This window comes from Otolemur garnettii, unplaced genomic scaffold (assembly GCF_000181295.1).
Source record: "Otolemur garnettii isolate 467f Iridium unplaced genomic scaffold, OtoGar3 scaffold00051, whole genome shotgun sequence".
NCBI classification, from domain to species: Eukaryota; Metazoa; Chordata; class Mammalia; order Primates; family Galagidae; genus Otolemur; species Otolemur garnettii.
This window is the reverse complement of record NW_003852446.1, coordinates 4,456,075-4,481,645: the sequence shown is the minus strand read 5'-3', so window position 1 is coordinate 4,481,645 and position 25,571 is coordinate 4,456,075. Positions and strand designations below refer to the sequence as shown.

General features: G+C 40.7%; 1 protein-coding gene across 7 annotated transcripts in view; it reads left to right on the top strand.

Moving 5' to 3' along the window:
- Positions 1-25,571, top strand: part of ADGRG2 (adhesion G protein-coupled receptor G2) — a 75,738-nt gene that overhangs the window by 14,453 nt on the left and 35,714 nt on the right. For 2 of the 7 annotated variants that reach the window (XM_003791885.2, XM_003791878.2), the window contains exons 2-9: positions 11,063-11,098; positions 13,197-13,235; positions 13,337-13,360; positions 15,683-15,721; positions 18,285-18,326; positions 20,569-20,622; positions 23,757-23,812; positions 24,693-24,748. In XM_003791885.2, the coding sequence (XP_003791933.1) occupies positions 11,063-11,098; positions 13,197-13,235; positions 13,337-13,360; positions 15,683-15,721; positions 18,285-18,326; positions 20,569-20,622; positions 23,757-23,812; positions 24,693-24,748 (346 nt within the window). The remainder of the gene's footprint in view (positions 1-11,062; positions 11,099-13,196; positions 13,236-13,336; positions 13,361-15,682; positions 15,722-18,284; positions 18,327-20,568; positions 20,623-23,756; positions 23,813-24,692; positions 24,749-25,571) is intronic. The other 5 variants (XM_003791881.2, XM_003791879.2, XM_003791880.2 and 2 more) reach the window with 5 other exon arrangements.

Sequence of the window (25,571 nt, the reverse complement as noted above, 5' to 3'; positions counted from 1 at the left end):
TCTAGGCTTTTAATGTACCGACTACACTGCCTTCTTGAGGGATTCAGGACAAGTGCCACATGGGCTGTGGGAACTTTGACAGGTTAGCTGTTGACAGGCTGACTCCTGCTTCTCTCTCAATCCCATATCCCAGTGCCCCCCGAGACCCTCTTATTCTGATCCTAGAAGTATCTGAGGTACCTCTCTTTTCATACCAGTTTTCCAAATACAGGTCAAGGCTTGCCCAGTCTACTGCAGTTGCTTGCCCACTGTCTGGCCTTCCCACTTCAGAGTTCTCTCCTCATTTATTTCATAGTTTTATAAAAAATATTGCTGTGTATCAGGAACAGGGACTAGGGAGAGGGGGAGAACAGAGAGTTTTTGTTTAATGGATTTGGAGTTTCAGTTTGGGAAAATGAAAAAGTTTAAAAGCTGTAGAGCTGCATGGTGGCGATGGCTGTATAAAAGTGACAGTGTATTTCATGCCATTAAACTGATACTTAAAAATGATTAAGGTGGTAAATTTCATGCTTGTGTACAGTAGAACCTCGACAAGTTGACCACCCAAGGGGCTATAACAAACTGGTCAGCCTACAGAGGTGGTCCACTTGAGGAACTAGGCCTACTGTACTGATACGTACATGCGGTACCTGTCCAGTCTGAAAATTAGGTCAACTTAAGGAAGTGGTCAATGTAGGGAAGTGGATATTGTTCTAATATGCAAATTCTCCACAAGATTAAGTCCAGATTTCTTAGCATAGCTGTCATTACTTGTTCGATCACCTGCCTCATAGGTCATGCAGGACTCTGGCTTGGCCACCATCTTGTTTGTGCTGACCACCTGTAATCTGCCACTGTTCTTTGGCCTTTCTCCTGGAGAGACCCCCTGGCACTGAGAGCTGTCATGTAGCTCTACTGATTGCCTAGGAAGTAGCAGGAGGATGGATTAACAAGGGGATAGAGGATGGAATTACAGACAGCTTCTCAAGCAGCTAGACAGCACAGAGTGAATGGAGATGGTGTGGCCTGGTGGGAGAGGCAAACAGACCTGAACTTGAGTTCAGGTCTACCATGGAACTTTCTATCTGTGAAATGAGGGCGATCTCCTATTGTAGGGCTGTTAGAAGGATTATTCTCAATGATGTTTTAGATATAGTGGGTTTTCAGGAAAATATATATATTGGAAATTCTCTTTAGCTCACACTCCATTATGCTTTCTAGAATAAGACACAAGTGGTATTCCAGTTATCTAATTCAATAAGACATGGGTGATATTCTAGTTATCTATTTCTGTGTTACAAACCACTCAAAACTTAGTGACTTTAGGTGACAACTGTTAGAGCTCTGTAATTCTCACAGATCTGGAATTTGGGCTGGGCTCATCAGGAGGGGCTCATGTCTGGTTCATGTGGAGTTAACTGGGGCATCTTTGCTGAGGGCTGGAGCCTCCATCTCTGTTTCCAAGATGGCTCATGCCCATGTCTGGCAAGTGGGTGCTGGCTGATGTCTGAGAGCTCAGTGAAAGTTGAGGACTGGGGGCCTCAGTTCCTCAGCCTCTCTACATGGCCTGGGTTCCAAGGGTGCACCTGTGAGATGAGAAATATTATTGTGGCCAGTACTGGAAAATGCAGTCTGCCACCAGTGGTGTTCAACTTGTGGGAAGGCTTTGGACCTGGAACCCATAGGGAAGTAACCGCTGAGGTTTAAAGAGTTTCATAGGCACCAAGTGTTACATGGAACCAGAAGGCAGGGGACATGAGTTTTTTTTTTTTTTTTTTTCTTTTACAGTTTTGGCCGGGGCCTGGCCTTGAACCTGCTACCCCCGGTGTATGGGGCTGGAGCCCTACTCCTTGAGCCACAGGCGCTGCCCAGGGACATGAGTTTTAATCCTGTCACCAACCATGCTTTACAAAGCTTCCCCTTGGGACCTCAGACTTCTCATTTGTAACTGGGGGATGGGGATGCCCTTCCGTTTACTCTTCTACACTTCTCTGAGGCCGTGAGGTCCGAGAAGAGTCCATTCCAACCCTGAGCTATCAGCTGTGGCTCAATCAGTGCTTCTCCGTCCTGCTCTCACATCAGAATCACCAGGAAGGTGTCACAAATGCAGGTTGAAATGATCAGGAGTGGGGTCCTGGCACCAGTGATTTTGAAAAGCTCCCTGAGCAGTGCTAAAGTGCGCAGCCAGGGTTGAGAATGAGGGAGCTCTGCCGTTCTGCCCATCCAAGTGTGTGCAGGAAGCGGATCAGAGTCACTCTGAAATCCCTTTGAGCCATCACCGAATCCAGCCACAGCGGTGTGGCCAGTCCTGTGCTCACAGAGCATGTCGCCCTTGTCCGCTTGGCTGCCTCAGAGCACGGGACCCTGCTTGGCAGTCAGAGAAAGAGCATGGGCGGGCAGGGGAACCTAAGCCCCAGAGCAAATCTCAGCTATGGGGGAGGGGAGCCTTGGATAAATGTCCCAGCCTCCGGCCTTTGCCACGGACAATTCTAGAAGGCATTCTCTGTGCTTTTCAGAGCCCCTGCTATCCACAGAGCTGCGTCCTGGACTCTTGATCGGCTTCTTTCCTTCCCAGTCTCTCCTGCCTTGCTCTCTAACCCCGGGCCTCCTGGGATTACCTCCTAAGTAACCTACGTGCACCGAGTCTTTCTCTTAGGCTCTGTGCCTGGAAGAACCTAAGCTAACATGCCAAGTGGTCAGTGCTTGACGGAACTGGCAAAGAGTGGTGTGAACTAAGGAAAATTGGACAGCTGCTCTCTGTACCCTAACCGCCAGTGTCCCACCCTGGCCTTTCCAGGTGCTTCTGCACGTCACACTGCTATCAGAGGCTCTTGCTAACCCATACGTTGTAGGTGCTGTCGCCAGAATAAGCGTGACAGCTGGCTAACAGCAGAGTCTCCTTCGACAGAAGTGGAGGCAGGGAGGAGACAGGCACCCAAGCCAATGTCGCTTTCTTTATTTAAGCTGTATCTTCTGGAAGAAACAGAGTTAACCTTAGAGTAGGCATTCTCAATGGGGGCGGTACCACTCCCATGGCAGTGAAAATTGGTTCTTAGTGCCTGAAACAAAAACAACAAACTTAACTATTTGTACAGGGCGGGGACTAGGACCAGGCTAGTCAGGGGTATAGGGCACAAAATGACGGTAAGGTGACAGCCGCTCCTGGGCTGTGTGTGTTTGGGCATAAATGTCTATACTTGATAGGTGGCAAGGAGTGCTGGGCAGAAGGAGATGGAAAGGGGCAGGCAAAGGCGGGAAGTGTTGCAGTTTTTAACAGGATGGTGGAAGCAGCCTCATGGAGAAGATGACATATATGCAAAATTTGAAGGAGGCGCTGGAGCAAACCCAGGGGCTCCCTGGAGAAAAAGTGCTCCAGGCAGATGGAACAGCAAGTGCAAAGGCCCTGAGGTGGGCATACCCTCTGTGTGTTGGAGCAACAGCAGGGAGGCCAGGACGGCTGAGTGAGGGAAGAGTGGAAGAGGAGTTGGGGCAGAGAGCCATCTGTGGCTCGGGAATGTTGGGGAGATTGCGTTAAGGAGCACAGGTATCGTGAGTGTTCACTAAAGGCCAGGCTGCCTCCCTCCCTCCATACCCATGAAGCACTAAGCAACATTTCCAGGTCATCACACTGAAATAGCTCCAGAAGCTAGCAGCCTTCGGAAGCAAGTCAACACCAGTCATGGCTGGTGTCCTAAAATGAAAGGCACGGCAAAGATAATCTATCATTAACACTGGCCTTGGTCGTCAGCCTAGATTACTAGCTCTGTGTCTAATGTCGGGCGCACTGGAAAGGGGGAATGAAGCCCTAGTATCCCCTACTTGTCAGAAGTAGTTTATTTCAAGGTTCTCATCCTTCCTGAAGTGGACTTCCCTCCTGGAGAGTAGGTCGGTGGCTTGTTTGGTTTATTTTTTCAGGCCACAGCTCAACATGAGAAGTACCCCAGTGTGGTAGAGAGACTAACTCACATCCTAGTTCTGCCTTTTGAATAGTAATCTTGGCAAATTACCTGACTGATCTGTGCCTCAGTTTTCCCATCTGTAAAGTGGGGCTTAGTTCATACGATTGTTATGAGGACTAAACAGGCCAATATTTATACAGTTCCTGGTTCAAGCAATGCTACATAAGTGCCTGTTAATTAAAAAATAAACTCCATTTTGAGACTCTACTCTTTCCAGGAAAAAATGCATACGAACACACAAGTTTGCCTCTTTTTTCATGGTATTTATGGCCACTCCAAAATGTATCTCATAGACCCTTGGGACCCTGAGAGAACCAGGATCAGTGCTGGAGGATAAAGAGCCAAGAGGATGGGTGGGTGGTGCTGTGTGGAGGTAGGAGAAGAAGCAAGGAGGAAGGCTGGAGACTGAGAACACATTTCCCCTTCTTGTTTTGGCCAACGTGCACCTAGAATTGCTGATCATTTGCACTTTGGGAAGTTCCATCAGCTAAGAGCTGAAGTTTTCTTCAATGATGTCATCATTAATCGTTTAATAAATACATTATGTAAAAGTACTCATTGAGCAGTGTGATTTGAGATGGTCACAGCCTGAGTAAACACGTTGCGGATGTGCCAAATTAAAAATGTTTTCATTCATTTTTTTGGTTATGTAGTAAAATCTGAAAATGCAATTTCTGGAAGAGTGTCTGTTGTCCTAAGCCCTGAAGAGCCAACATAATAACAACAAAATATTGTTTTGTTTGGGGTTCCCATATAAGAGTGCCTAGGCGTGGTGGCTTGTTTTTAATCATCTCTCTACGGAGCAGTAATTCAATCCAGAGGAGGACTGCCACCAGATTACAAGTTGCAGTTGGGTCTAAAATATTCAGGCAAGAAGGGCTAGTCCTTTTGAGATCCACTCCTGGAACATTAAGCCTTTATCTTTCCCATCCAACTTAAAGAAGAATGTGTTGATGGTAAATATTCATCAGTATTACCACAGCCATAGCTTTAAGTCAACCATCTCACATTTGAAGTCTTAACATCTACCATAGTGTCAAATAACAGAGAGAAAAATGAAAATCCTCAGAAACACCCAGACATGACCTTGCACGATTTGAGTGCAGATAGTTTATTTTGGAAGGTGATTCCAGGAATCAGGGGGGAGGGCATTAGGAAAAGAGGAAAAGTTAATAATGGGTGTGCTATTGAGGTCACCACTGTAGGCAGTGGGGGGCTTATGATCGTTGAATTTTTTTGGTGGTGTTTTTGATATGTATTTGAATGGACATTTTAGCAGGCATCTGTAAGATCTGCTAAGTAATCTATCTGCTGTACTTGGCAGTTACAACTACCCCTGCGAACTTAAAATTCTGAATAATGGTCATCCAAGAAGGAATCTCAGTAGGTCATTTTGCCTTGTTAGTTTTAGATCCATCCCCCCTCCCCCCCAGGTATGTTCACCATCATGGGGACCTGACACCTTGCAGTATTTTTCATGTCCCTTTGCCAACTGGGTTCCATCTAGGTTCGGCCAATGGGTGGTAGGGCAGGAGATTGGAGTGTAGGAGGAAAGGAGAAGTCTGGAAACTCTGGCATCTCTAATAGTGGCTATGCCCCCTCCATTCATCATTCCAGTCTCACTGGACACCCCTGCCTCCTGCAGCCCCTTCTTGGTCTCAGCCTCTGCCCTGTAACTCTGTTCATCACCTCCCTCCTTTGTCCTTCCTGCCCTAGAAGTAGCAGCATCTTTCCACTGTTCCTGGCCTTTACCTGTGCTCTATTTTCCCATGCTAAATTCCTGCTCTTGAACTACCTGTTGTGGGTTCCTGAGTGATCCCTGGCTAATAGAGGTTTCTTAATGATTTCATTAGTCATTCCAAAAATATTTGAGAACATCTCCCCAGATACAAGACACTGGGTTGGACTCCTGGAGGATAATAAACAAAACATCAAGCAGCTTAGCACCTAGTTGGGAACACAAGGCATACAGTGGAAAAGTTAAATCAGATATGTCCAAACGCCAAGTGAAAACCACAGTCAATGAATGGTTTAAGATACAAAGAGGAGAAAGCCTCTTCTGTAGCCAGGGCTTGCTTCAGAGGACCAAACAGCTTCCCATAAAGGGGTCGTCTTCAAAAACTTACAATTTTGTGAAACTGTGAAAACTTGGAATTTTATTTGAAATCTCCTGGCTTCTAAATATTAGTAAATAATTCACATTTTCCAGTGTGATTTTTACTGTGTGGGCAAACACAAACTTGTTAGGAAGCTGAGTTGAGACTGAGGGCCAACGGTGTGCATTTGGTTGATGGATTACTTCTGCATTGGGAAAAGTCGGATGCAAAGAACGCTTCAATTCCTTCCAATGAGAAGGTTCTAGGGTTCTGCCCTTTCACTTGTTTATGATGCAAAGCCTAGGATTGGAACCCGTGGGATTAGACTGGGCCTTCCCAAATAATCCACTATAATCTAGCCTTTTCTTCTCTTCAAGACAGAGTCTCACTATGTCGCCCTTGGTAGAGTGCTGTGGCATCACAGCTCGCAGCAACTTCAAACTCTTGAGCTTAAGTGATTCTCTTGCCTCAGCCTCCCAAGTAGTTGGGACTACAGGTGCCCGCCACAACGCCTGGCTATTTTTTTTGTTGCAGTTGTCATTGCTGTTTAGCTGGCCTGGGCCAGGTTCAAACCTGCCACCCTCAGTGTATGTGGCCAGCGCTGTAACCACTGTGCTATGGGCACCAAGCCAATCTTCCCATTTCATAATCCTTAATTTTTATCATATCTGCAATGTTGTTGGCTGATTAATTAATAAAATACACTGGAAATCCTTCATGTATTAAGCCTGGATAACAGGAAGCATTGATCGGTGTTCACCATTCCTGTTATGATACATATATTTTCTCTTTTCGATCCTTAAAACAGCCCCATGTTACAGTGAGAAGCCTGCCCCTGACTCCATGTAGGTGATATGGAAAATGGAGGTGGGAGGTGGAGAGGAGAGAAGTAGGGGACAATGGACCAGATCATCTTGGTTTGTAGACTCAGTTCTACTGTTAAAAACTAAAACTGTGTTTCTAGGTCCTTTGCTTAACCCCTGTGGGACGTTTCCTCTTAAAGAATAGTTCCTTGCAACTCATCTTCTCCATAATTTTAGGAAACTGGATTTCTGACTATAATAGGAAGAATATTGGCTCCCCAAAGATGTCAACATCCTAATCCCCAGAACCTATAAATATGTTTATTTACATGGCAAAAGGGATTTAAGGACCATGGGCTGGGGAGATTATTATGGGTTACCTGGTGGGCCTAATCAAATCACACCAGTTCGTAAAAGTGGAAGAGGACAGGATAGTGAGTCGAGAGTAATACCACATGAGAAGGCCTCCCTCACCCTGTCCCATTGATGATGCTTTTGAAGATGGATAAACGGGGCATCAGCCAAGAACTGTGGGTGATTTCTGGAACGGCCCTCAATTTATAGCCAACAAGAAAATGAGGACCTCAGTCCTACAACCGCAAGGAACTGAATTTTGCCAATAACCCCAATAAGCAGGAAACGATTCTCTTCCCTAGAGCCTCAAGAAAGGAATGCAGCCTGTCGTCACTGGCAGCCTTAATTTTTAGGCTTGTGAGACCCATACTGGATGTCTGACCCACAGAACTCTAAGATAACAAATTTGTGTTTTAAGCCACTAAGTTTATAGAAATATGTTATAACAGTGACAGGAAACTAATACACTGAAGTTTTCGATTTAAAATATTTGGCTGGTGTTACTAACAATGCTGTTGAGTTCAGGAACTGATCAAAGTATGGAAATGATGTGGGATGATGAGGGATGAGTTCTTGGATATATTGAATTGGAGAGACATTCACATGGCAGTGCTTAAACCACAGTTGGCCATGTAGGGAAAGAGACTGCATGGAAGGGGCCAGTTTTTTTAGTTTCCAGTTTCTGGCTATGTTTGGCTCCCATCCTAAGTTTATGCATGCCAAATTCCTGTTCATCATAATTGGAATATATGGCCTTTGTTTAAAAAAAAAATCACCAGGGAGTTATACTGAGTACATTTTATAGATAGATCTCAATAATTTTATTTATTGACTTAGAGACATTAATAAATGAATAATGCCTTGAAATTTGCTCTTTGAGGGTTTCCAAAGGAAAATCTGAAAATTTTAAATGTTTTTCCTTTCTTTGTTTATGAATCTTTTTAACAATGGAAATGTTTTGTCTCCTAAGAGTGGCATGGAGCGCAAATATATGACTCACTGGAAATGACGACCACCTCTTTAGTTGTAACAAATGGGAAGTGACTTAGGAGAGGGCCCAAGAGAAACATAAGCTGATACTCAGGCAAGTGTAAGGCCTATGGGGATATCTCTGTGTTGGACCAGGAGTGATGTGGAGCATTGTAATGAGAGACAGAAAAAGTGAATACATGTTACTCACTGAGAGATTAAGTTCCTAAAAGAAAAAAAAAAATGCCCAAAGAGAAAAAGCAAATAGTAATGATTTCAAAATCTCGAGCTTCAATTTACCAGATTTCCTCCCTTCATCAGGTGGATCACTGTCTTTCCCCCCTGGGAACTTCTGGAAGCCCTACAGCTTCCATGATGGAAGAGGTCAGCTCTGCCCATGCCTGGGCTGGTCTAGCCCTCATCTACTTTTGGATAAAGTTTTAGCTTTTGCTTCTAAGTCCGTGCCTATCAGACCTGTCTACCCAGGGATGGTGGACCAGTTTTGTGGATTTCCCAGGAAAATTCCTTCTCTGCACTGGCTCTCCTCTTATGCTGGAGTTGCCCATTTCCTTTAATCACTAAGAAAATGGTAAAACTCAAATCAGCCTCTTTCCCTGTGTGTACACAGCTGTGGCTAAAAGATTTAGCAGTGGAGAAGGTTGGAACCCTTGGTCCCTACGGTCAGCCACTGGGCACAATTGCAAAAGAAGCAGTGTCAGCCTCTGTTGCCCTTCAACACCCTTCCCCACCTTTTGTTACTGACTCCTCCCTCCCCTCTGCCTTCATCCTGCTCCCTGCTTTTGCCTCAGGTCTGCCCCACTGTACTTCACACACTGAGGCCCCCATTGAGGCCTGTCATTCTCTGACACATGCTGAAGGTTGACCTAATTTTCTCAGTGCTTTTCCACATTGCCCAAGATGGTAGCTCTTTACTAGATGATCAGAAGAATTCAGCCAATTTGAATGAACTCATACTAAGATGTGAATGACTGATGGCCCCTTAATGCTCCCAAGGAAATTTTTTAAATTATCCCTTAAAAAGTTAACTCAACAGACTCTTTGGTGGGTAGGATATTAAAGTAGCATGAGGGATACTGAAGAGGAGAAACTGAGGAAGAGGTAATTCCAATTAAATTTGGGCACCAGAGCACCTAACCGCTCTGCCTACATCTACCTTGTTGGTTGCAGGATGATTGGGAGAACTTGAACACTCATTCAGTCCTATTTTCAAGCAGAATTATGATTTTAATTATCCCAGTACCCTGTTATCATTTCAGGAAAATGGGCTCCTAGGGGCTACCAGGTATATTTTGCTGTGCAATTGTCATTTTCCAAACATACACAATCTTTCCTATCTCAAGATACCACTATGAAAATAACTATTACTTTATAATTAATTTTTTTTTAATTTATAAGATAACACCCTATGTGGGTAAAGGTATAGGGAAGTAACACTCCCATGTATAGGATAGTATAGGACAGTATAAATTGGTTCAAATTTTCTGTAGGGCATTTTGACAATCAAATTCCGTGGAATTTCTGAAAGAAATAGCCAAGTATGTGTGCAAAAATTAAGCTGAAAGGATTGATTGCAGCACTGTTTGTAATCATGCAAAATTGCATACACCAAAATGCCCATTAAAAGGAAATTTATTGTATAGTAGATAGATGGTACATCCAAATAGTGAAATGCTATGCAGCCATCACTAATGGTGTTGTGGAAAATTTTGTGTGATATGATCCTTAGCATATGCACACATGCATATATCTATATACAATAGACATAGAAAGAGAGAGAAAAGAATATATACTAAATGTTAATGCCTTTTTCTCTGGGTGGCAAATACAGGTAGTTTTTATTTTCTTTTTGTTTATCTGTAATTTCTGAAGTTTCTCCAATAAGTGTGTATTATTTTCCTTTTAAGGGATCTGAACGTTTTCCCAAGATAAGTAACAACAGCTCTTCCAGTTTATATACCAGGGGTGTCAAATCTCATTGAAGTCGTAAGAAAAAAAGGTACTTAGCAGGTAAAGCCTGTGCTAAAGAGAAGCACAATTAATAGAAGGTTATTCTGTATAGATGTACACATTGACTTTTACACATTTTTTTTGAGACAGTCTCATTTCGTCACACTTAGTAGAATGCCATGGCATCATAGCTCACAGCAGCCTCAAATTCTTGGGCTCAAGCGATCCTCTTGCCTCAGCCTCCCAAGTAGCTGGGACTACAGGTACCCGCCCCAATGCCCAGCTATTTTTTAGAGATGGGATTTTGCTCTTGCTCAGGCCGGTCTTGAACTTGTGAGCTCAAGCAATCCACCCACCTCAGCCTGCCAGAGCATTAGGATTACAGGCGTGAGCCACCTTGCCCAGCCAACTTTTATACATTTTAATGAATATTATCCAGCAACTGAAGCTCTTAGCCATCATTTTTAGTTTGAAATGTGCTAAGCCATCCTATAACAAAACATATGGAGCACCATCGACAGGTAAAAATGGGAACGCGTGCTCCACCAGCCACAGGTCTTTGTAGAGAACTGGAAAAAAGTACAGACTAGGCTGCTGAAAATCATAGCCAGTTAACATACTGCCCTCTTTTGGTAGCTATGTGCAACTCAATTTACAGTCTCTCCCATTGAAGATGTTAATCAACGAATTTGTGCATAAACTAAACTAGTATTATTTTATAAAATAAATTTTATTGTGTGCCTTTGATTTACCACATGATGTTATAGGGCACATGTGGATAGTAAAGTGGTTACAATGAGGAGGCCTCACCTGGTTTTTGTGTGTGACAAGAACACCTAAACTCTACTTATTTGACAAAAAATCCTAACACAGTACAATTTTACTGACTTTAGTCCTCATGATAAATTTTAAATCACCTTTTTTTCCTCCACAGATAATGCCAATAATTCCAGTTTGTCCTCACCATCTGGTAAGATGTTTTTTTTTTAATGACTTGGGGGAATTTTAGGAGAATATTGTTGTGTAAGTTCTCCATGAAGTAAGGCATGCGATCAGGAACCCTGAAATTGTTTTCCTCCAAGAAGCTTTATTAAATTCTATCATCAAACCTACACCTGAAAAATCAACATAACAAACAGACAAGAGGACAGGTGTATTGATCCTTCCATATTGCTGGACCAAACCGGGGACTAAATCACTAGTGAATAAATTGTGAGTTTTCATTAAGGTAACTGCTTAAGTTTGTCAGGTTCCCCCCCCCACATTTATTCTAGAACAACCTTTTATGACAAGGATTGAGTCAACTCACATTCTATCCTTAGTTGTGTAGAAATGAGCTTCTACTGTGATTAATATTCATTTATTTAAATCAAAATCATAGTAATAGCTATGACTTCTCATGAACCCACCGTGTGCATGAAAGTCTTCAGCCATCTCATTCTGCTCTCAAGCTTGCACATAGAACTTACTATATTTATGTTATAGATGAGGAAACTGGGACTCTGAGAGAATAAAACTTGCTCACGTTCAACATTCTCTGCAGCCAGCCTACTTGGGTTTGAATATGGGCACCACCCTTCCACCCTCATTGCCAGTTGCATGATTTTGGGCAGATTTTTAATCTGTCTGTGCCTATAAATTGGGGAGAATAACAGTACCTGCTTATTGGGTAGTTGTGAAGATGAAATAATGCATGCGCCTGGCACAGAGTAACCCCCTCTCAAAATAATAACTATTATTATGAGTTATTAAGTAGTGGGGCAAAGATTCAAACCCAGGAGCACATGCTCCAAAGCCCAAGCTTATTTTACCTCATCACGGTGCGCCCTTGTTGTTAAGCTTTAGGGGCACAAGAAACCGTATTCTCCTTCTGATGGAATTGCCTTCAGCAAACTTAATCATGATGGTATCTGCAAAATCTTGTTTGCACGGAATGGGGAATGGCTCTAGTCACAGCTTGGGTTACAGGGGCCCTGGGAGAAATCCGCACAAACTGGAATTTAGGAGCCGGTGTAGCATGGAGGGATGAATGCTCAGTTGTGCCTACAGACCTCTTTGCAGAGTGTAAGCTCCCCACATTGGGAAGAATTAGTGGTCCTTAATTAAAAACCAACCTCAACCAATGATTTTGTTTGCCCCAAGTGCAAGGGATTCTACATCCATACTTTGAATCTTACTGCTCAGGAGCTGTCTTACTTCTCAAGAAATATTCTTGGTAATTTAAAAAACTAATAAATGTAGTAAATGACAAAATATGGCAGCAATAATGTCCACAGACAGGGTGTGTGTGTTTCTGCCAACACATGAACGGTCTAAAACAGATGGGCTAGCCAAGCGCCTTGACACACCCAGATTTTGTCCAAACTGGCTGAAAATCAGGCTCCCTACTGCAAAACTTATTTTAGTTGTAAAATGTGTGTGTTTGCTTTCCCCGTGTTTAGGTAGAGGTCAAACCATTGGATCTTTTTAATATTTAAACATGCAAAATGTGTGTGGTAGACGGACCTCTTAGCGTAAGTGGAGTCATTCCACAGGAAATTTATAACTTGATTGATTGTCTTAATAGCAGCCATATTTTAAAATAACTTACCAGGAAATTGTGTTAGCTCAGTATTGAGTGGTAGCAATATTTTTCATCCTAAATTCACTGTGGGAAGAGTTGCCAGGCATCATTATAACAGAATGAAGACAACATGCCAATATATTTCATGATTGCAGTTCAACAGTTTGTTTGAAATGTTTTCTAGACCTCTCTGGCTGAAAAATTCAAAAAGTGGTTATTTCTTGTATTTTGTTTATGTTTCCTCAACTTATTTCCATACTATTCCATAGTTGATAATAGGCTTTGGGAATGGAGGTCTCAGATTCCACGGGCCCATTCTCTACAATCCCCTTGATTAAATGTCTGCTCGCTGAGTGATTATGAAACTTGCAGGTTTACACCTTATTCTGCTAGTATGTTTTCTACTTCTTTTTGTAATTGTATTTCAGAAGTTTTAACTTCTTAAATGAAAACTTAATAAACAATCATATCCAAGTATTTAATTATTTTTTTTTTTCTCCTGCAGCTGAACCATCTCTTGGTTTTGTCCCCTACTCCAATCCAGGCAAGATTTTGAAAAAAAATTTAAGCCTACATTTATCCCAATTTGTTAAGTTTTTGTTTTAATTATACCTTTGTGTTGTCTTTCTCCTTGGGACAAAAAAGAGGTTGAAACGACAAGCCTCAATGGTAAGAATTTTTCTGAAGCAAGTGAAAATTGATAACCTTTAATATGACTCTAAGTGTAATGAATGGTTTCCATTTCTAAATTATTTCTGAATGCATTGAGTGGTACCAAATAACTAAAAACCAAAAACTGAAACTGAAACTTGTCAACCCTGGAGAGTGACTTAAACTTTCTGGTTAAATGATATGATTTTCATGGTCATGGAGGGAGGTGAGCCCTCCACCACTCCAATTGTCCAGAAAAGAAAAGAAATAACCACATTATGAACTATTTCCCTTGCCCTCCATCACAGTGCTATCAACTTTTACGTGACAGATTGTTTAAAAGTGGAAAGCATGGCCAGTGACTTCAATATGATTCAATATGGATTTGGAGGCACAGCAAGTTCAAAGACACCCTTTTTATAAATGATTTGATCGATTTTTATTTTATTTATTTTATTGAGACAGAGTCTCAACTGTGTCGCCCTTGCTCACGGCAACCTCAAACTCTTGGGCTCAAGCCATTCTCTTGCCTCAGCCTTCCTAGTAGTTGGGACTACAGGCGCCCACCACAACACTCAGCTATTTTTTTTGTTTGTTTAGCAGGCCTGGGCTGGGTTCGAACCCACCGGCCCTGGTGTATATGGCCAGCACCCTAACCACTGAGCTACAGGCTCCCAGCCATGATCAATTTTTAAATAGTATGACATGAAAAAAAAAAAAAGGCTTCCTCATCATCACTCTAGAGAAAAAGGCAAAAAAGTGGGCTGGCTGCATTCAAAGGAGGTAGGCAGGACAGCACATTCTGTTCCCTCCCCTCTCTGGGTAGGCAGCCTTCCATCTTAGTGTGGTCAAACCCCAACACTTTCCACAAACCCTAAGTTAGAATCAAATCTCACCATGTGGTTGGTGGTTAAGGAACTAAACAATCATAGCTGCAACTTGGACTGATTAAAACTGGTTTAAATTCATATTTGGCTCTTTGAGAAGGGCCAAAAGTAATCACTTTATATACAATTATTTTTTTGAAAATATCTTTAATTTAGCTTTGGCAGTAGCCTTTGGATCCCTTTTGTGTGTGAATGTGTGTGTGTTTTAAGTGTGATTATGTAATACACACCTTTTGATTTTTTCTCCCCAAAATTTCATCTAGAATAATGCATTCTAGAATGGTTTTCATTTAAAGAAACAACAATAGAATAGATTTCAAATTGGATTTTAAATCCATGACAGGATCAAAATGAGGTTTTCCTGAAAGTTAGTTGAATATAATGTTCAAGAACTTCAAATTTAAACTAGAATTATTTAGAATTGCTTTATGAGTGGGTGCAGTGGCTCATGCCTGTAATCCTAGCACTCTGGGAGGCCTAGGCAGGTAGATTGCCTGAGCTCAGGAGTTCAAGACCAGCCTGAGCAAGAGTGAGACCCTGTCTCTACTAAAAATAGAAAAACTAGGTGGGTGTTGTGGCAGGTGCCTATAGTCCCAGTTATTTGGTAGGCCAATGCAGGAAGATTGCTTGAGCCCACGAGTTTAAGGTTGCTGTGAACTGTGACGCCAAGGCACTTTACCCAGGGCAACAGACTGAGACTCTGTCTCAAAAAAAAAAAACCAAAACCCAAGAAATTGCTTTATAAGAATATACTACTGGTGGCTTGGCACATGTAGCTCAGTGGGTAGCGCGCCAGCCACATACACTGAAGTTGGCAGGTTCGAGCCTGGCCTGGGCCTGCTAAATAACAATAACAACTACAGCAGAGAAATAGCCAGGCTTTGTGGCCCGCGCCTATAGTCCCAACTATATGGGAGTCTGAGGCAGGAGAATTGCTTAAGCCTAAGAGTTTGAGGTTGCTGTGATACCACGGCATTCTACCAAGGGCAACAGAATGAGACTCTGTCTCAAAAAAAAAAAAAGAATGTACTGCCGGTAAAAATGTGTTACCCATCAGCAGGGCTATATAGTAAAGCCAGTATTAACGTTGGAAGTATCATATCCCTTAGAGACTTTCATTACAGTAGAAAAAGGATACAAAATATTAAGCAACGTAAATGGTTTATTTGAATGTAACAGTTATAGAAATGTTGTTATGTGTTAGACTCTGAATTTGCATTCAGGAAACACACTTTGAAGAAATGAGCATTTGCCCAGAAGTTGTGTCTCGGGCTTGGAGAACGGAGAGTGGCGAGAGGATAGGCAGCCAAGATACTGAGTAGTGTCCCCTGGCTTTTGGAAAACTCTCAAACTTCTGCATTTGGAGAAAACGAGAATGTTTAAAGAACCTATGAAGATACACATGTTTATTAGCGTGCCAGTAGTTACGCTAATTTTTATTATTTTATTTCAGATGCTACTTCAAGTGTATTATCTACTTTAAACAAAACAGGTAATATCAAGTGATTTCTAAATGTAATAGCTTCTCTTCTGTGGCCTCTTGAGTTTCTCCTTCATGTAGTCTCTGGGTTACTAAAGAGTACCTTTGTTGCCTTGCCCACTTTCCTGTGCCTTTAACCATTGATTTATGACCCCTTTTACTTTGACATTGAATTATATAATTCTGTTGTCAGTATATTCTCAAACTTCTAAATTATTACGGCCCTAGCGCTTCATTTAAAAATAACATTTATTCCGGGCTGCGCCTGTGGCTCAGTGGGTAGGGTGCCGGCCCCATATACCGAGGGTGGCGGGTTCAAGCCTGGCCCCAGCCAAACTGCAACAAAAAAAAGTAGCTGGGCATTGTGGTGAGCACCTCTACTCCCAGCTACTCGGTAGGCTGAGGCAAGAGAATCGCCTAGGCCCAGGAGCTGGAGGTTGCTGTGAGCTGTGATGCCATAGCACTCTACCAAGGGTGATAAAGTGAGACTCTGTCTCTACCAAAAAAAAAACATTTATTCCTTTTTTAATAGTTATACATATTATTAGCTCATGAAAAATGGAGAATATACAGAAATGCGAAGAAGAAAATAGAAATCATCTTTAATGTTACTTTCCTAAGATTATTAATATTAATAATTTGGTGTATTTCCATTCAGTATCATATATGCATATATTTATATACGTATACTCTATGTATGTATCCTTTGTAAAATGTCATCATTTGCACAGATTTTTATATCTTTGCTCTTTTGACTTAGTATTAAATTGGACATATTTCCCATTGTCCTTTACTAGTAATGACTTGATAATATTTCATTGTGTATCATATGCTGAACATTAAAGTTGTTTCTGGCTTTTTAGGAAAAATTGATGCAATGAACATACTGGTGTCAACATCTTTGTATTCACCCCTGATTTCTCTTGGATATATTCTAATGATTGAGCATAATAGGTCAACAGTATGAATATTTTAAGGCCCTCGATACTACTGCTCAATTATGTTCTAGAAAGGTTGTACCCAGCTACATACCTGTCAGCAGTGTGTGACAGTGTCTGTGTCACTGCCCCTTTGCTAAGTCTATGTCATATACTACTAAATCTTCCTCTCTATTTTTTAGGTTTTATTTTTTTCATTTTTTTGAGACAGTCTCGCTGTGTTGCTCTGGGAGAGTGCTGTGGCATCATAGCTCACAGCAACCTTGAACTCCTGGGCTCAAGCAATCCTCCTGCCTCAGGCTCCCGAGTCGCTGGGACTACAGGCGCCTGCCACCATAACCAGCTAATTTTTCTATTTTTAGTAGAGACGGGGTCTCACTCTTGCTCAAACTGGGTTTAGAACTCCTTAACTCAAGCAATCCACCTAGCTCGGCCTACCAGAGTGCTAGGTTTACAGGCGTGAGCCACTACACCCAGCCTTATTTTTCATTCTTGACTATAAGTGAGATTGAACATTTTCCCCTGAAAACACTTGAGTTGCTAAAGCCAGAAGTCTATTTCACCGTTGTGTTTTGTTTGTTCTGGAAAGGAAAATGTCAGGGCAAACAAAATAATATATTGGAAAGATTATTTAAAAAAAAAACAAATAAAAAAGATTTTTAATGTAAAATGCTGTCAGCCTCTACAAGTACCACCAATCCTTGCCCGTGGTCACACACTGAAACAGAAACTCATCAATACCACACACACACACAAAATGAGGTTTCTAAAACGGCCAATACTGTAATGTTTCATTCTTAAGTATGTCTCCAACCTCCGAGCTTGGTCTTTTCTTCAGAATTTGTCCATCCGCCCTAGGAGACAGAACTTCTTTGCAATCCATGCCTTGAACACTGACTCTTCTAACTGGCCGTCCTTCCAGCAAAGATTTCTGATCCTGGTTGTCTGTAACCTGGAGAAATGAACCATGGACTCTGTCCCCAGAGTGTGTTGGGAAGATCTGATCTATCTAAAGTTGGCTTCTTCAGGGCACGTTACTGTTTGCATATGAGTCACTGACTTTGAACAGTCCTGGTTCTGCCGTGGGCTTGTGTGACTGTAGGTACATGGTCTTGACCTCTCTGAGAATAGTTTTATATAGCAGTATAATGGGGATAGTATGGTATTAACTCCTAAAGAAGATAGCAGGACACTTGATTGTGGGGCATAGTAACAATATTTTAGAACCATGTATACTATTCACATTAATTTTTACTTCAAATCACCTTTACAACCTATCACCTGAAGGTCCTGATAGTGACTTATTTCTGCATATCTGAAGTGTCAGTCCACATTCATTTGTCTAGCAGCAGTGCGTGGAAATTGAAGGAGAATTACACAAGCAGTGAGTTGTGTCATGGGTGTGATCTAACTGGGTAAACATGGGACTCCGACTCCCAGACCCACCCTATGTATGCCAATGCTACATGATCTGTGTACGCAAGTCTCATACATTCTGCTGCTGAGATGACCAGTAGTGTCTTAAAGGTGTCAACAGTGTGATTTTCTTAGCACTTCACTGAAATGATGCTCGTGGCAAATTGTTTTTTCAAGACAAGCAACAATTCTGCTCTAATATTTAAATTGCTTCTTTGCAGAAAAAACTAAAATCACTATAGTAAAAACCTTCAATGCATCAGGTATGACTTATTATCAATATCAAGACTTTCTTTTTGTTACAAAAAAGTAAAATTAAACAAATGGCTGGTGTATATGATTTCTTTCCCTTTGCTTCTACCTTTTAAAAATGAAATCTGTTCTTGATGAATAGATGTTAATGCACTGGGTACCTGACCTTATACTAGGTGTTTGGGGCTGTACAATAATGATCATACACGGTACCCACCCTCAAAAATCTAGAATATGGGAGGTGGGGAGACAAAGCAAACAAACAGAGAGCCAACATGAACATGCACGGGATAAAGACAGTGATTACACAAGTATTTCTGACATGGTTAAGAGGTATGGAAGATAGAGGGGCTGGTGCTAGTGAGTTTATAGACAGGATGCAATTAATGAAAGAGTTAGAGAAGTAAACTTCAAACTCTTCTTAAATCAAAGAAAAGGTGTACTTTTAAGTTCCTGCTGCAAGACTAGGTGCATGAGACATGCTCAACAGAAGCTTCAGATTGGTATCAAGCAGGGATTGCCAAACTGTTGCCAAGGGTCAAATTTGGCCCACTTCCTGTTTTTGTAAATAAAGTTTTATTGGAACACTGCCATGCCCATTTGTTTGCATATTTTCTATGGCTACTTTTCCTCTACATAGAACAGTAGAATTGAGTAGTTGCAAGGGAGACCATATGACCCACAAACCCTACAGTACTTAACTATCTAACCCTTCATAGTTTTCTCTCTCATAGTTGAAGAAATAACCTGTGGACATGTACTTGGAGATTATAGATGAGCCCTAGCAACAGGAAAGAAAATTCTCAGCATGAATGAGCAGGAAAAAGACACCTATCACTAGAAATGGAGGTGCAGCTAAAATTTAGAAAAAGATGAGTGATGGTGGAATGAAAGGCTTAGCAAACAATAGATCCGTGGTATAAAAGACATTTAATGCATTACTACCCACCACCTATATATTAATATTTGCATAATACATCTGTTATGGTGAGTTCTATCTATAAGCAATTATATTTGAAATGACATCATTCTCTTTTGGTGTGGGTAACGTTGCTGTGGAACAATACAGAAATCTATGCGTCAGGTTACTTTTGGCACCGGAATTCAGTTTGCTCACAAAATCAAAACTCTTAGCTAAAGCATGGTGCCTATACACCAATAAATCATACCTGCAGCAACAGGCTCACGTGCACTGACTCGAATTAGAATTTTAGTTTGTGTCCAGAATGGTTTTCTCATAGTAACAAACTAAGGACTCATAACGTGCAATGGAAATAAACTAGCAATTGAGCATTGCATGCATAATTCTGACCAAACAAGCCCAGGCAAGGAGCCCACAGTATTTCTTAATCTAACAAGCTTTTTTCCCTTGGCAGTTGGCTTAGTACCTTATCAGCATTTGCCCCTCCCATTTGCTCTGGATTTCTTAATTTGTAACAAAAGGATGCAATTAATGAAGGGAAGATTCGGAATGAAGTAAACCTTGAGCTCTTTTGAGATCAAAGAAGGGATGTCCTTTCACCAAAGAAGAGAGTGTTTCTCAGGATAATATGTATGAAGTTTTTTGTTCTAACAAGGCTCGTTTTATCTCCCATTCATCTCTGCCTCTTTTGTGTGACTGTGTGGTCTATTGTCCTGGCCACCCCTTTACTTTGCCCTCACCAATAAGTAAATTAAAAATTAATCATTATTTGCTGACCAGTGTCCCCCACTAGATCGTAAGTTCCTTGAGGTCAGGGTGTATATTGGGAACCTCCCCAGACCGGTAGGATAGGGCAGGTGCTCAGCAAATATGTTTTGAATTTTGTAGTTGTTGCCCACGCAGTGATATCGTGACATTGATATTATTTCACACTTACATTTGCATAAAGAGCTAGGATTCACGTTCGCATGTTCATGGGCTCCCCTTCTGGGGAAAAGAGGATCTATCGTTAAGGATCTATTCCATTTGTACGGTCTGATTTGTATTTATAGCGTTGTTTTTATGGATAAGAGAAGGGTTAATGAGGACAGGAGGTGGGAGTCAGAGACATACTAAAGGTTAGTAAAGAATTAAGTTCCATAGCTGACCAACTAAGAAATGAAAACTTGTTCATTCCTTTGGTCTTTTTGGAATTCATCCAGCCAATTATATCCAGCTTATAATATTTCGGGTCCACATTTGATGCCTAAATTTGTGAATTCTCTTGCCAATGCAGTATGTAAGTGCAGGAGTTAACATGCTTAACTGGCTGGGTTGTGTTTTCTTTGCAGGGGTCAAGGCCCAGAGAAATATCTGCAATTTGTCATCTATTTGCAATGACTCAGGTTAGTTCTTGTGTACATTACACATTACAGATAAATTTGCTCCATAGAGAAAACGAGTGTGTTTTTTTTTTTTCCTCTTGAGTATGTGGTATGTACCTCTCTGATCTGTCGCTTTTCATGCCACCTGGCTACTAAGAGTTCCTCATAAAAACAAAAGCAAATTCTAGATCTCGTTGAAATCGTCTTCCCATTGTCTAGTGAGAAGATGGATTAACATCCTTAACGTGAGACATGAAATTCTACAACAAATATTTTTCATTATAGCTTTAAATCCATAGCTAACACCCTTAGAGTTAATTCAAGAACGTAATTAATAATTATTGAAAGTCACTTCTTATATGTAAAACCCTCAAGCTTTGCCCATAGGACCTTCAAGTATTCTAGCCTAGAAATAGGATGCTGCTTTTTGCTAAGAGTAAAACAAATTAGCCTGTTGAAAGTTGCAGCCTCACATCCACCTAGACTAATTGACTAATTTCAGTGGTGTCCATAGTGTACTTTGCCATCTCTAACTAAGACTGTCCACTACTCTTTAAACATTGAGATGGAAATGTCTTGAGAACATGCTATTTTTGAAATGGGAATATTTTTCCCTTCTGCCATGAGCCAGGAGGAATGAAACAGCCCCTTTTATCACGTTGCTTTGGCTCTCTGGGCTCCTTTCCTTGTTAAAACCAATGAAAGCAAATGTGAAAAACAGAAAAATATGGTGTGGCAGGTCAGAACTGGCCAGGAGATCATGGAAAGAGAGAAGACGAAGGTGACAAGGTATTTTATGACGTTAAAGTCTTAGTGTGACTCCAGTAATAAGCAGTCATTACAGAAATGTTTTCTTTTCTTCTGTCCCTTTTAAGAGTTCAATGATTTGTTTAAAAAACATAGGTGCCCATTTTAAGTAAAACAAATTAGGGTCGGATAGATTAGAAAACAAGAAAGCATCCTATTAAAAGAACGTTTCACAGACACTTTCTGTCATGCAAATGGTGAGATTTGGTCATCTGAGCTTCTGGCTGATAACTATGCTCCAGGTAGAATATGGGAAGGAATATTGGCTGGTTTGGGTTAAAGAAAAGTCTTGGGTATATTTCATTTTCATATATCGTATGACTCTCACTTCTCTTTTCCTCCTCCGTCTCTCCCTGTTCTTTGACCCTTCCTTCACTCATTTTTTTTTTTTCTAATGTCATTATTTTTCATGCTTCATCTATGTTTTGGGCTGGTGACTAATGTCTAGTTCAGTGTTGTGTCTACGCAATGTTTGATAACTTTGAAAATTGAATGTGTAGCTAAAAGACATAACCAAAAAAAAAAACTGGTCATCTCAAATAACAGATGCCAGAAAGCTGGTTGGAGTAATGTTTTTCCCAATTAAGTGACTGAATTGACCATTTGTTTTAGTGTCTGGTGAAAATAACCTCATCAGGGAACCAACTCTTTTGGCATCAGAAATCCCGTGATATCCTGCCAGAAATTGGAAACCTTTACTTCTTACAGGTTCCAATCTGGACTTATTAAAGGAGTGGAGGCTGGTGAAGAAACTGGGAGTTGACCAAGAAGAGTTAGGCTGGGGATCAAAAGGGGGGTGCCTTCCTGGTTGCCCTATTACCATGTCGTCTTTTCTTGAAACTCAGCATGCACTCAATAAGAACAGAGGGAGAGAAATTGTGGGTGTTGGCTCACACCTGTATGTGCCCACAACACAATCTCAGCATTTAAAAGCTAAGATTTATAGAATATATAAGTAATTCTTATGCAGATATTAAGTATCTTCATTTTTAATTAGATACTGTATTAATTGAAATTTCAACATTGATATGGTGAGGTTCTCAGTAGAGAAGTTGCTGAAATAGATCATGTTAATCACTAGGGGTTTTGTTGGCCATTTTTAAGTAGAAGTGGACCATCAGGTATATGGCTATGGGAATCAGTTGTATTTTGGGGTACAATTAAAGATGATAAGATGAGGAGACAGGCCTTCAACCTGCTAGCTCAGAGGTTGGCAAATATCTACCCATAATTCAAATGTGGTCTGGTTTTTGTAAATAAAGTTTTATTGGCATGCAGCCTTGCCTACCCATTTACATATTGCCTATGGCTGCTTTCTGGCTAGTTGCAACAGAGGACTTACAGCCCATGAAGCCTCAAATATTTGCTATCTGATCTATCACCAAAAATGTTGGCTGAACCCTGCTCTAGTTTGTATGCCATCCTTGCGCTGTTGCTCAGGCCAGCTTTGGGTCCCTGTGGATTATGAAGTTACACCATGTACTTCTGTTTAGGAGTCTCTATTTTATTTGTTTCCAGCTGGAGTCAAAGCCCCTGGGGGAATACCCTGCAGGAAACATACTGACTAAAATTGAGTTCATTATTTCCCAATGTGAGCATTTTAAGAACCATTTTCTGGCATTTCTGGAGTAAAAGTCACAAGGAGTTGTTCAAAGGAAAAGATTTGCCGTCCATATTATCCAGGTTTCAACTTTGTTCCTAGGAAAGAGGTTGCATTTGGTAGCTATATTTATTTTTAGTGGTAGTTAGATTTTAAAAACAAAACAAAACAAAAAAACTGGCAAAGCATCAGTAATTCACAAGTCAGAGGGAGGCGTTTGTTAAGGATAAATAGACTTCCATACAGTAGCTTAACTGCTGAGAATCACTTTTTCCTTCACTCTGTTATCTATGTAACTACAGATACACATATAGCAACTTAAAAAAAATTTTTTTTAAGGCTTAACATTAAAGCCACAGTTTCCCCAGTTAGCATCTTTAAGGGAAACAGACTACTGAAAAGAGGCTGGGCACCTGTAGGTGAGTGGTTAGATCACTAGCCCTGTGCAGTGGGGGTGGCAGGTTTGAACCTAGCCTGGGCCTGCTTAATTAAAAAAAAAAAAAAAAAAAGAAGAAGCCGCATAGAAGGGTAAACTTTGTTAAGTTTTCTCTCTTTCTGAATTCCCATATAAAATTGATAGTTCTTACTTTCTGAAAATTATATTGTTAAATCATAAAGAGTAAATGTGAATAAAAACAAAGAATTTGATGCTACTTTATAGAGTCATTGGATAATCTTTTTATATTGTATGAATCCTCAAGCTTGAAAGATAGAAGTCTCAAACTTATTTTTGAAAATTTATTTTTAGTATTTTTTAGAGGTGAGATAATGTTTCGATATGATGAAGAAAGCAACGTTACCCTGGTAGGTTTTAAAGATTTTTCTTATTACAATCGTAAAAGATGAATTCATGCATACTGAAAGATTTGTTTAAGATTCATATTATTTTATGATTTTTAGCATATTTACTTTTGTGACCAAATTTAAATAAAATAGATGTTATGGAATCCCTAGCTTTGTCTTGAGGGCTTAAGTTGATAGAAATCATGATTATTTTATTAATGGTTGGTATATTTTAGTTTTCATTAGGATTGCTGCTGAGTAAGAATTTAATATGATGCAATTCTATTACCAATTAAAATTTAAAATTATATTAGCAATTTCCAGCAAGAAGAAATATATGTATTGAATCTAAGAATAATCTTCTGAATCTGATCCCGTTCAGTTGGCTTCAAAGATTCTGGCTGAATGTGGTTTGTTCATTCAGTGAATATTTCTGAGCACCTATCATGTGCCAGGCAATGAGCTGATTGCCAGAAATGCAGTGATAGCTGCTATCAAGTTTCCCTTTTTAAATTGGGGTCCATTACTTAAATCTGGGACCTTTCGTAGTGAGAGCTTTAAAAGTGTTCTTTGGGGGGACTCCTTGAAATGAAGAAAGACAGAAATTAGCATATGAGAACTACTGACTCAGACTTTTTTTTTTCAGGAAAACATGAAACAAAAGCTGTCTCAGCCAATATGGATTAACTTTTGAGACCCACTTGTTCCCTCCTTCCCTCTCTTGTTTAAATAATTGCAGCTTGATCATTTGAGGGACAAGGTTTCATGTAATTAGGACTCAATCTTTGGGGTGTAGTTCTTTAGGTAGGCAACAAAGCTGAAGAACAACTTCTTGTTAGAGAGTGAAGAAAAACGAAATAAAACGTTTGTTGTATTCTTAATGGTTTTGTGCTTCTAACAGAATCAAGAGATAACTAATGGCACCTTAACTGGAGTCCTGTCTCTGAGTGAATTGAAGTGAGTAATCTGTAGTTTGATTTAAAACTTCAGACATCAACTATGAAAAAATACTTGTTGAGCCATCTTTGCTTGTGAAAACTGAGAAACAGACCCCAAAGTTACAGAGCTAATTCATTCTTGACTTCCTTGCAAACTAACCACAGTCACATGTCATCAACTAATATCCCCATGAAGCTGTTCTCTCTGATGCTCTGAAGTTAACCTAATGGCTTCCTTTAAATTGGTATTTGAGTTTTAATATGATTTGGTGTCCACCATGATTGAAAGAAGAATTCAAGGTATATGATTTTTTCATGCTTGTAATTCCCAAGTCAGAGAGAGGACTTTGTTAAGTAGACCTTGGCTTTCAAGGACAAGCACAGACAACAAGAAATGCGTTACCAATAGGTACCCTCAGTTAAACAGTAGGTCAACATGTTGGCCAGCATGGTCAACATGTTGGTCAACATGACAGCCCTATGGCTGTCTCTGACTATCACTGAAAGGGCCAACTTCATATCTTCCCTCATGTCAGGGAAGGAGCATCAGAGATGAAATTCATCTACTCTTAACATCGCTACTACCTCACAAATGAGATTGTTGTACACTTTTGAAGTAAATTTACTCTAGTATCTGTGATGACAGTGAAAAGAAAACCTTTCCTAGGGTCTTCTTATGGGTCTTTTCAAGTTAGCATTTTGACCTGGCTGCTTCTGACGATTCACCACTGCCTAAGCAGAGAGGAACACTACGATTCCACTTGGCAGATACCAAACATCCTTAGGGCCTGGTTAAAATTTCAACCTAGTGAGAACTGGGATTGGGGCAGGTATACTTCACG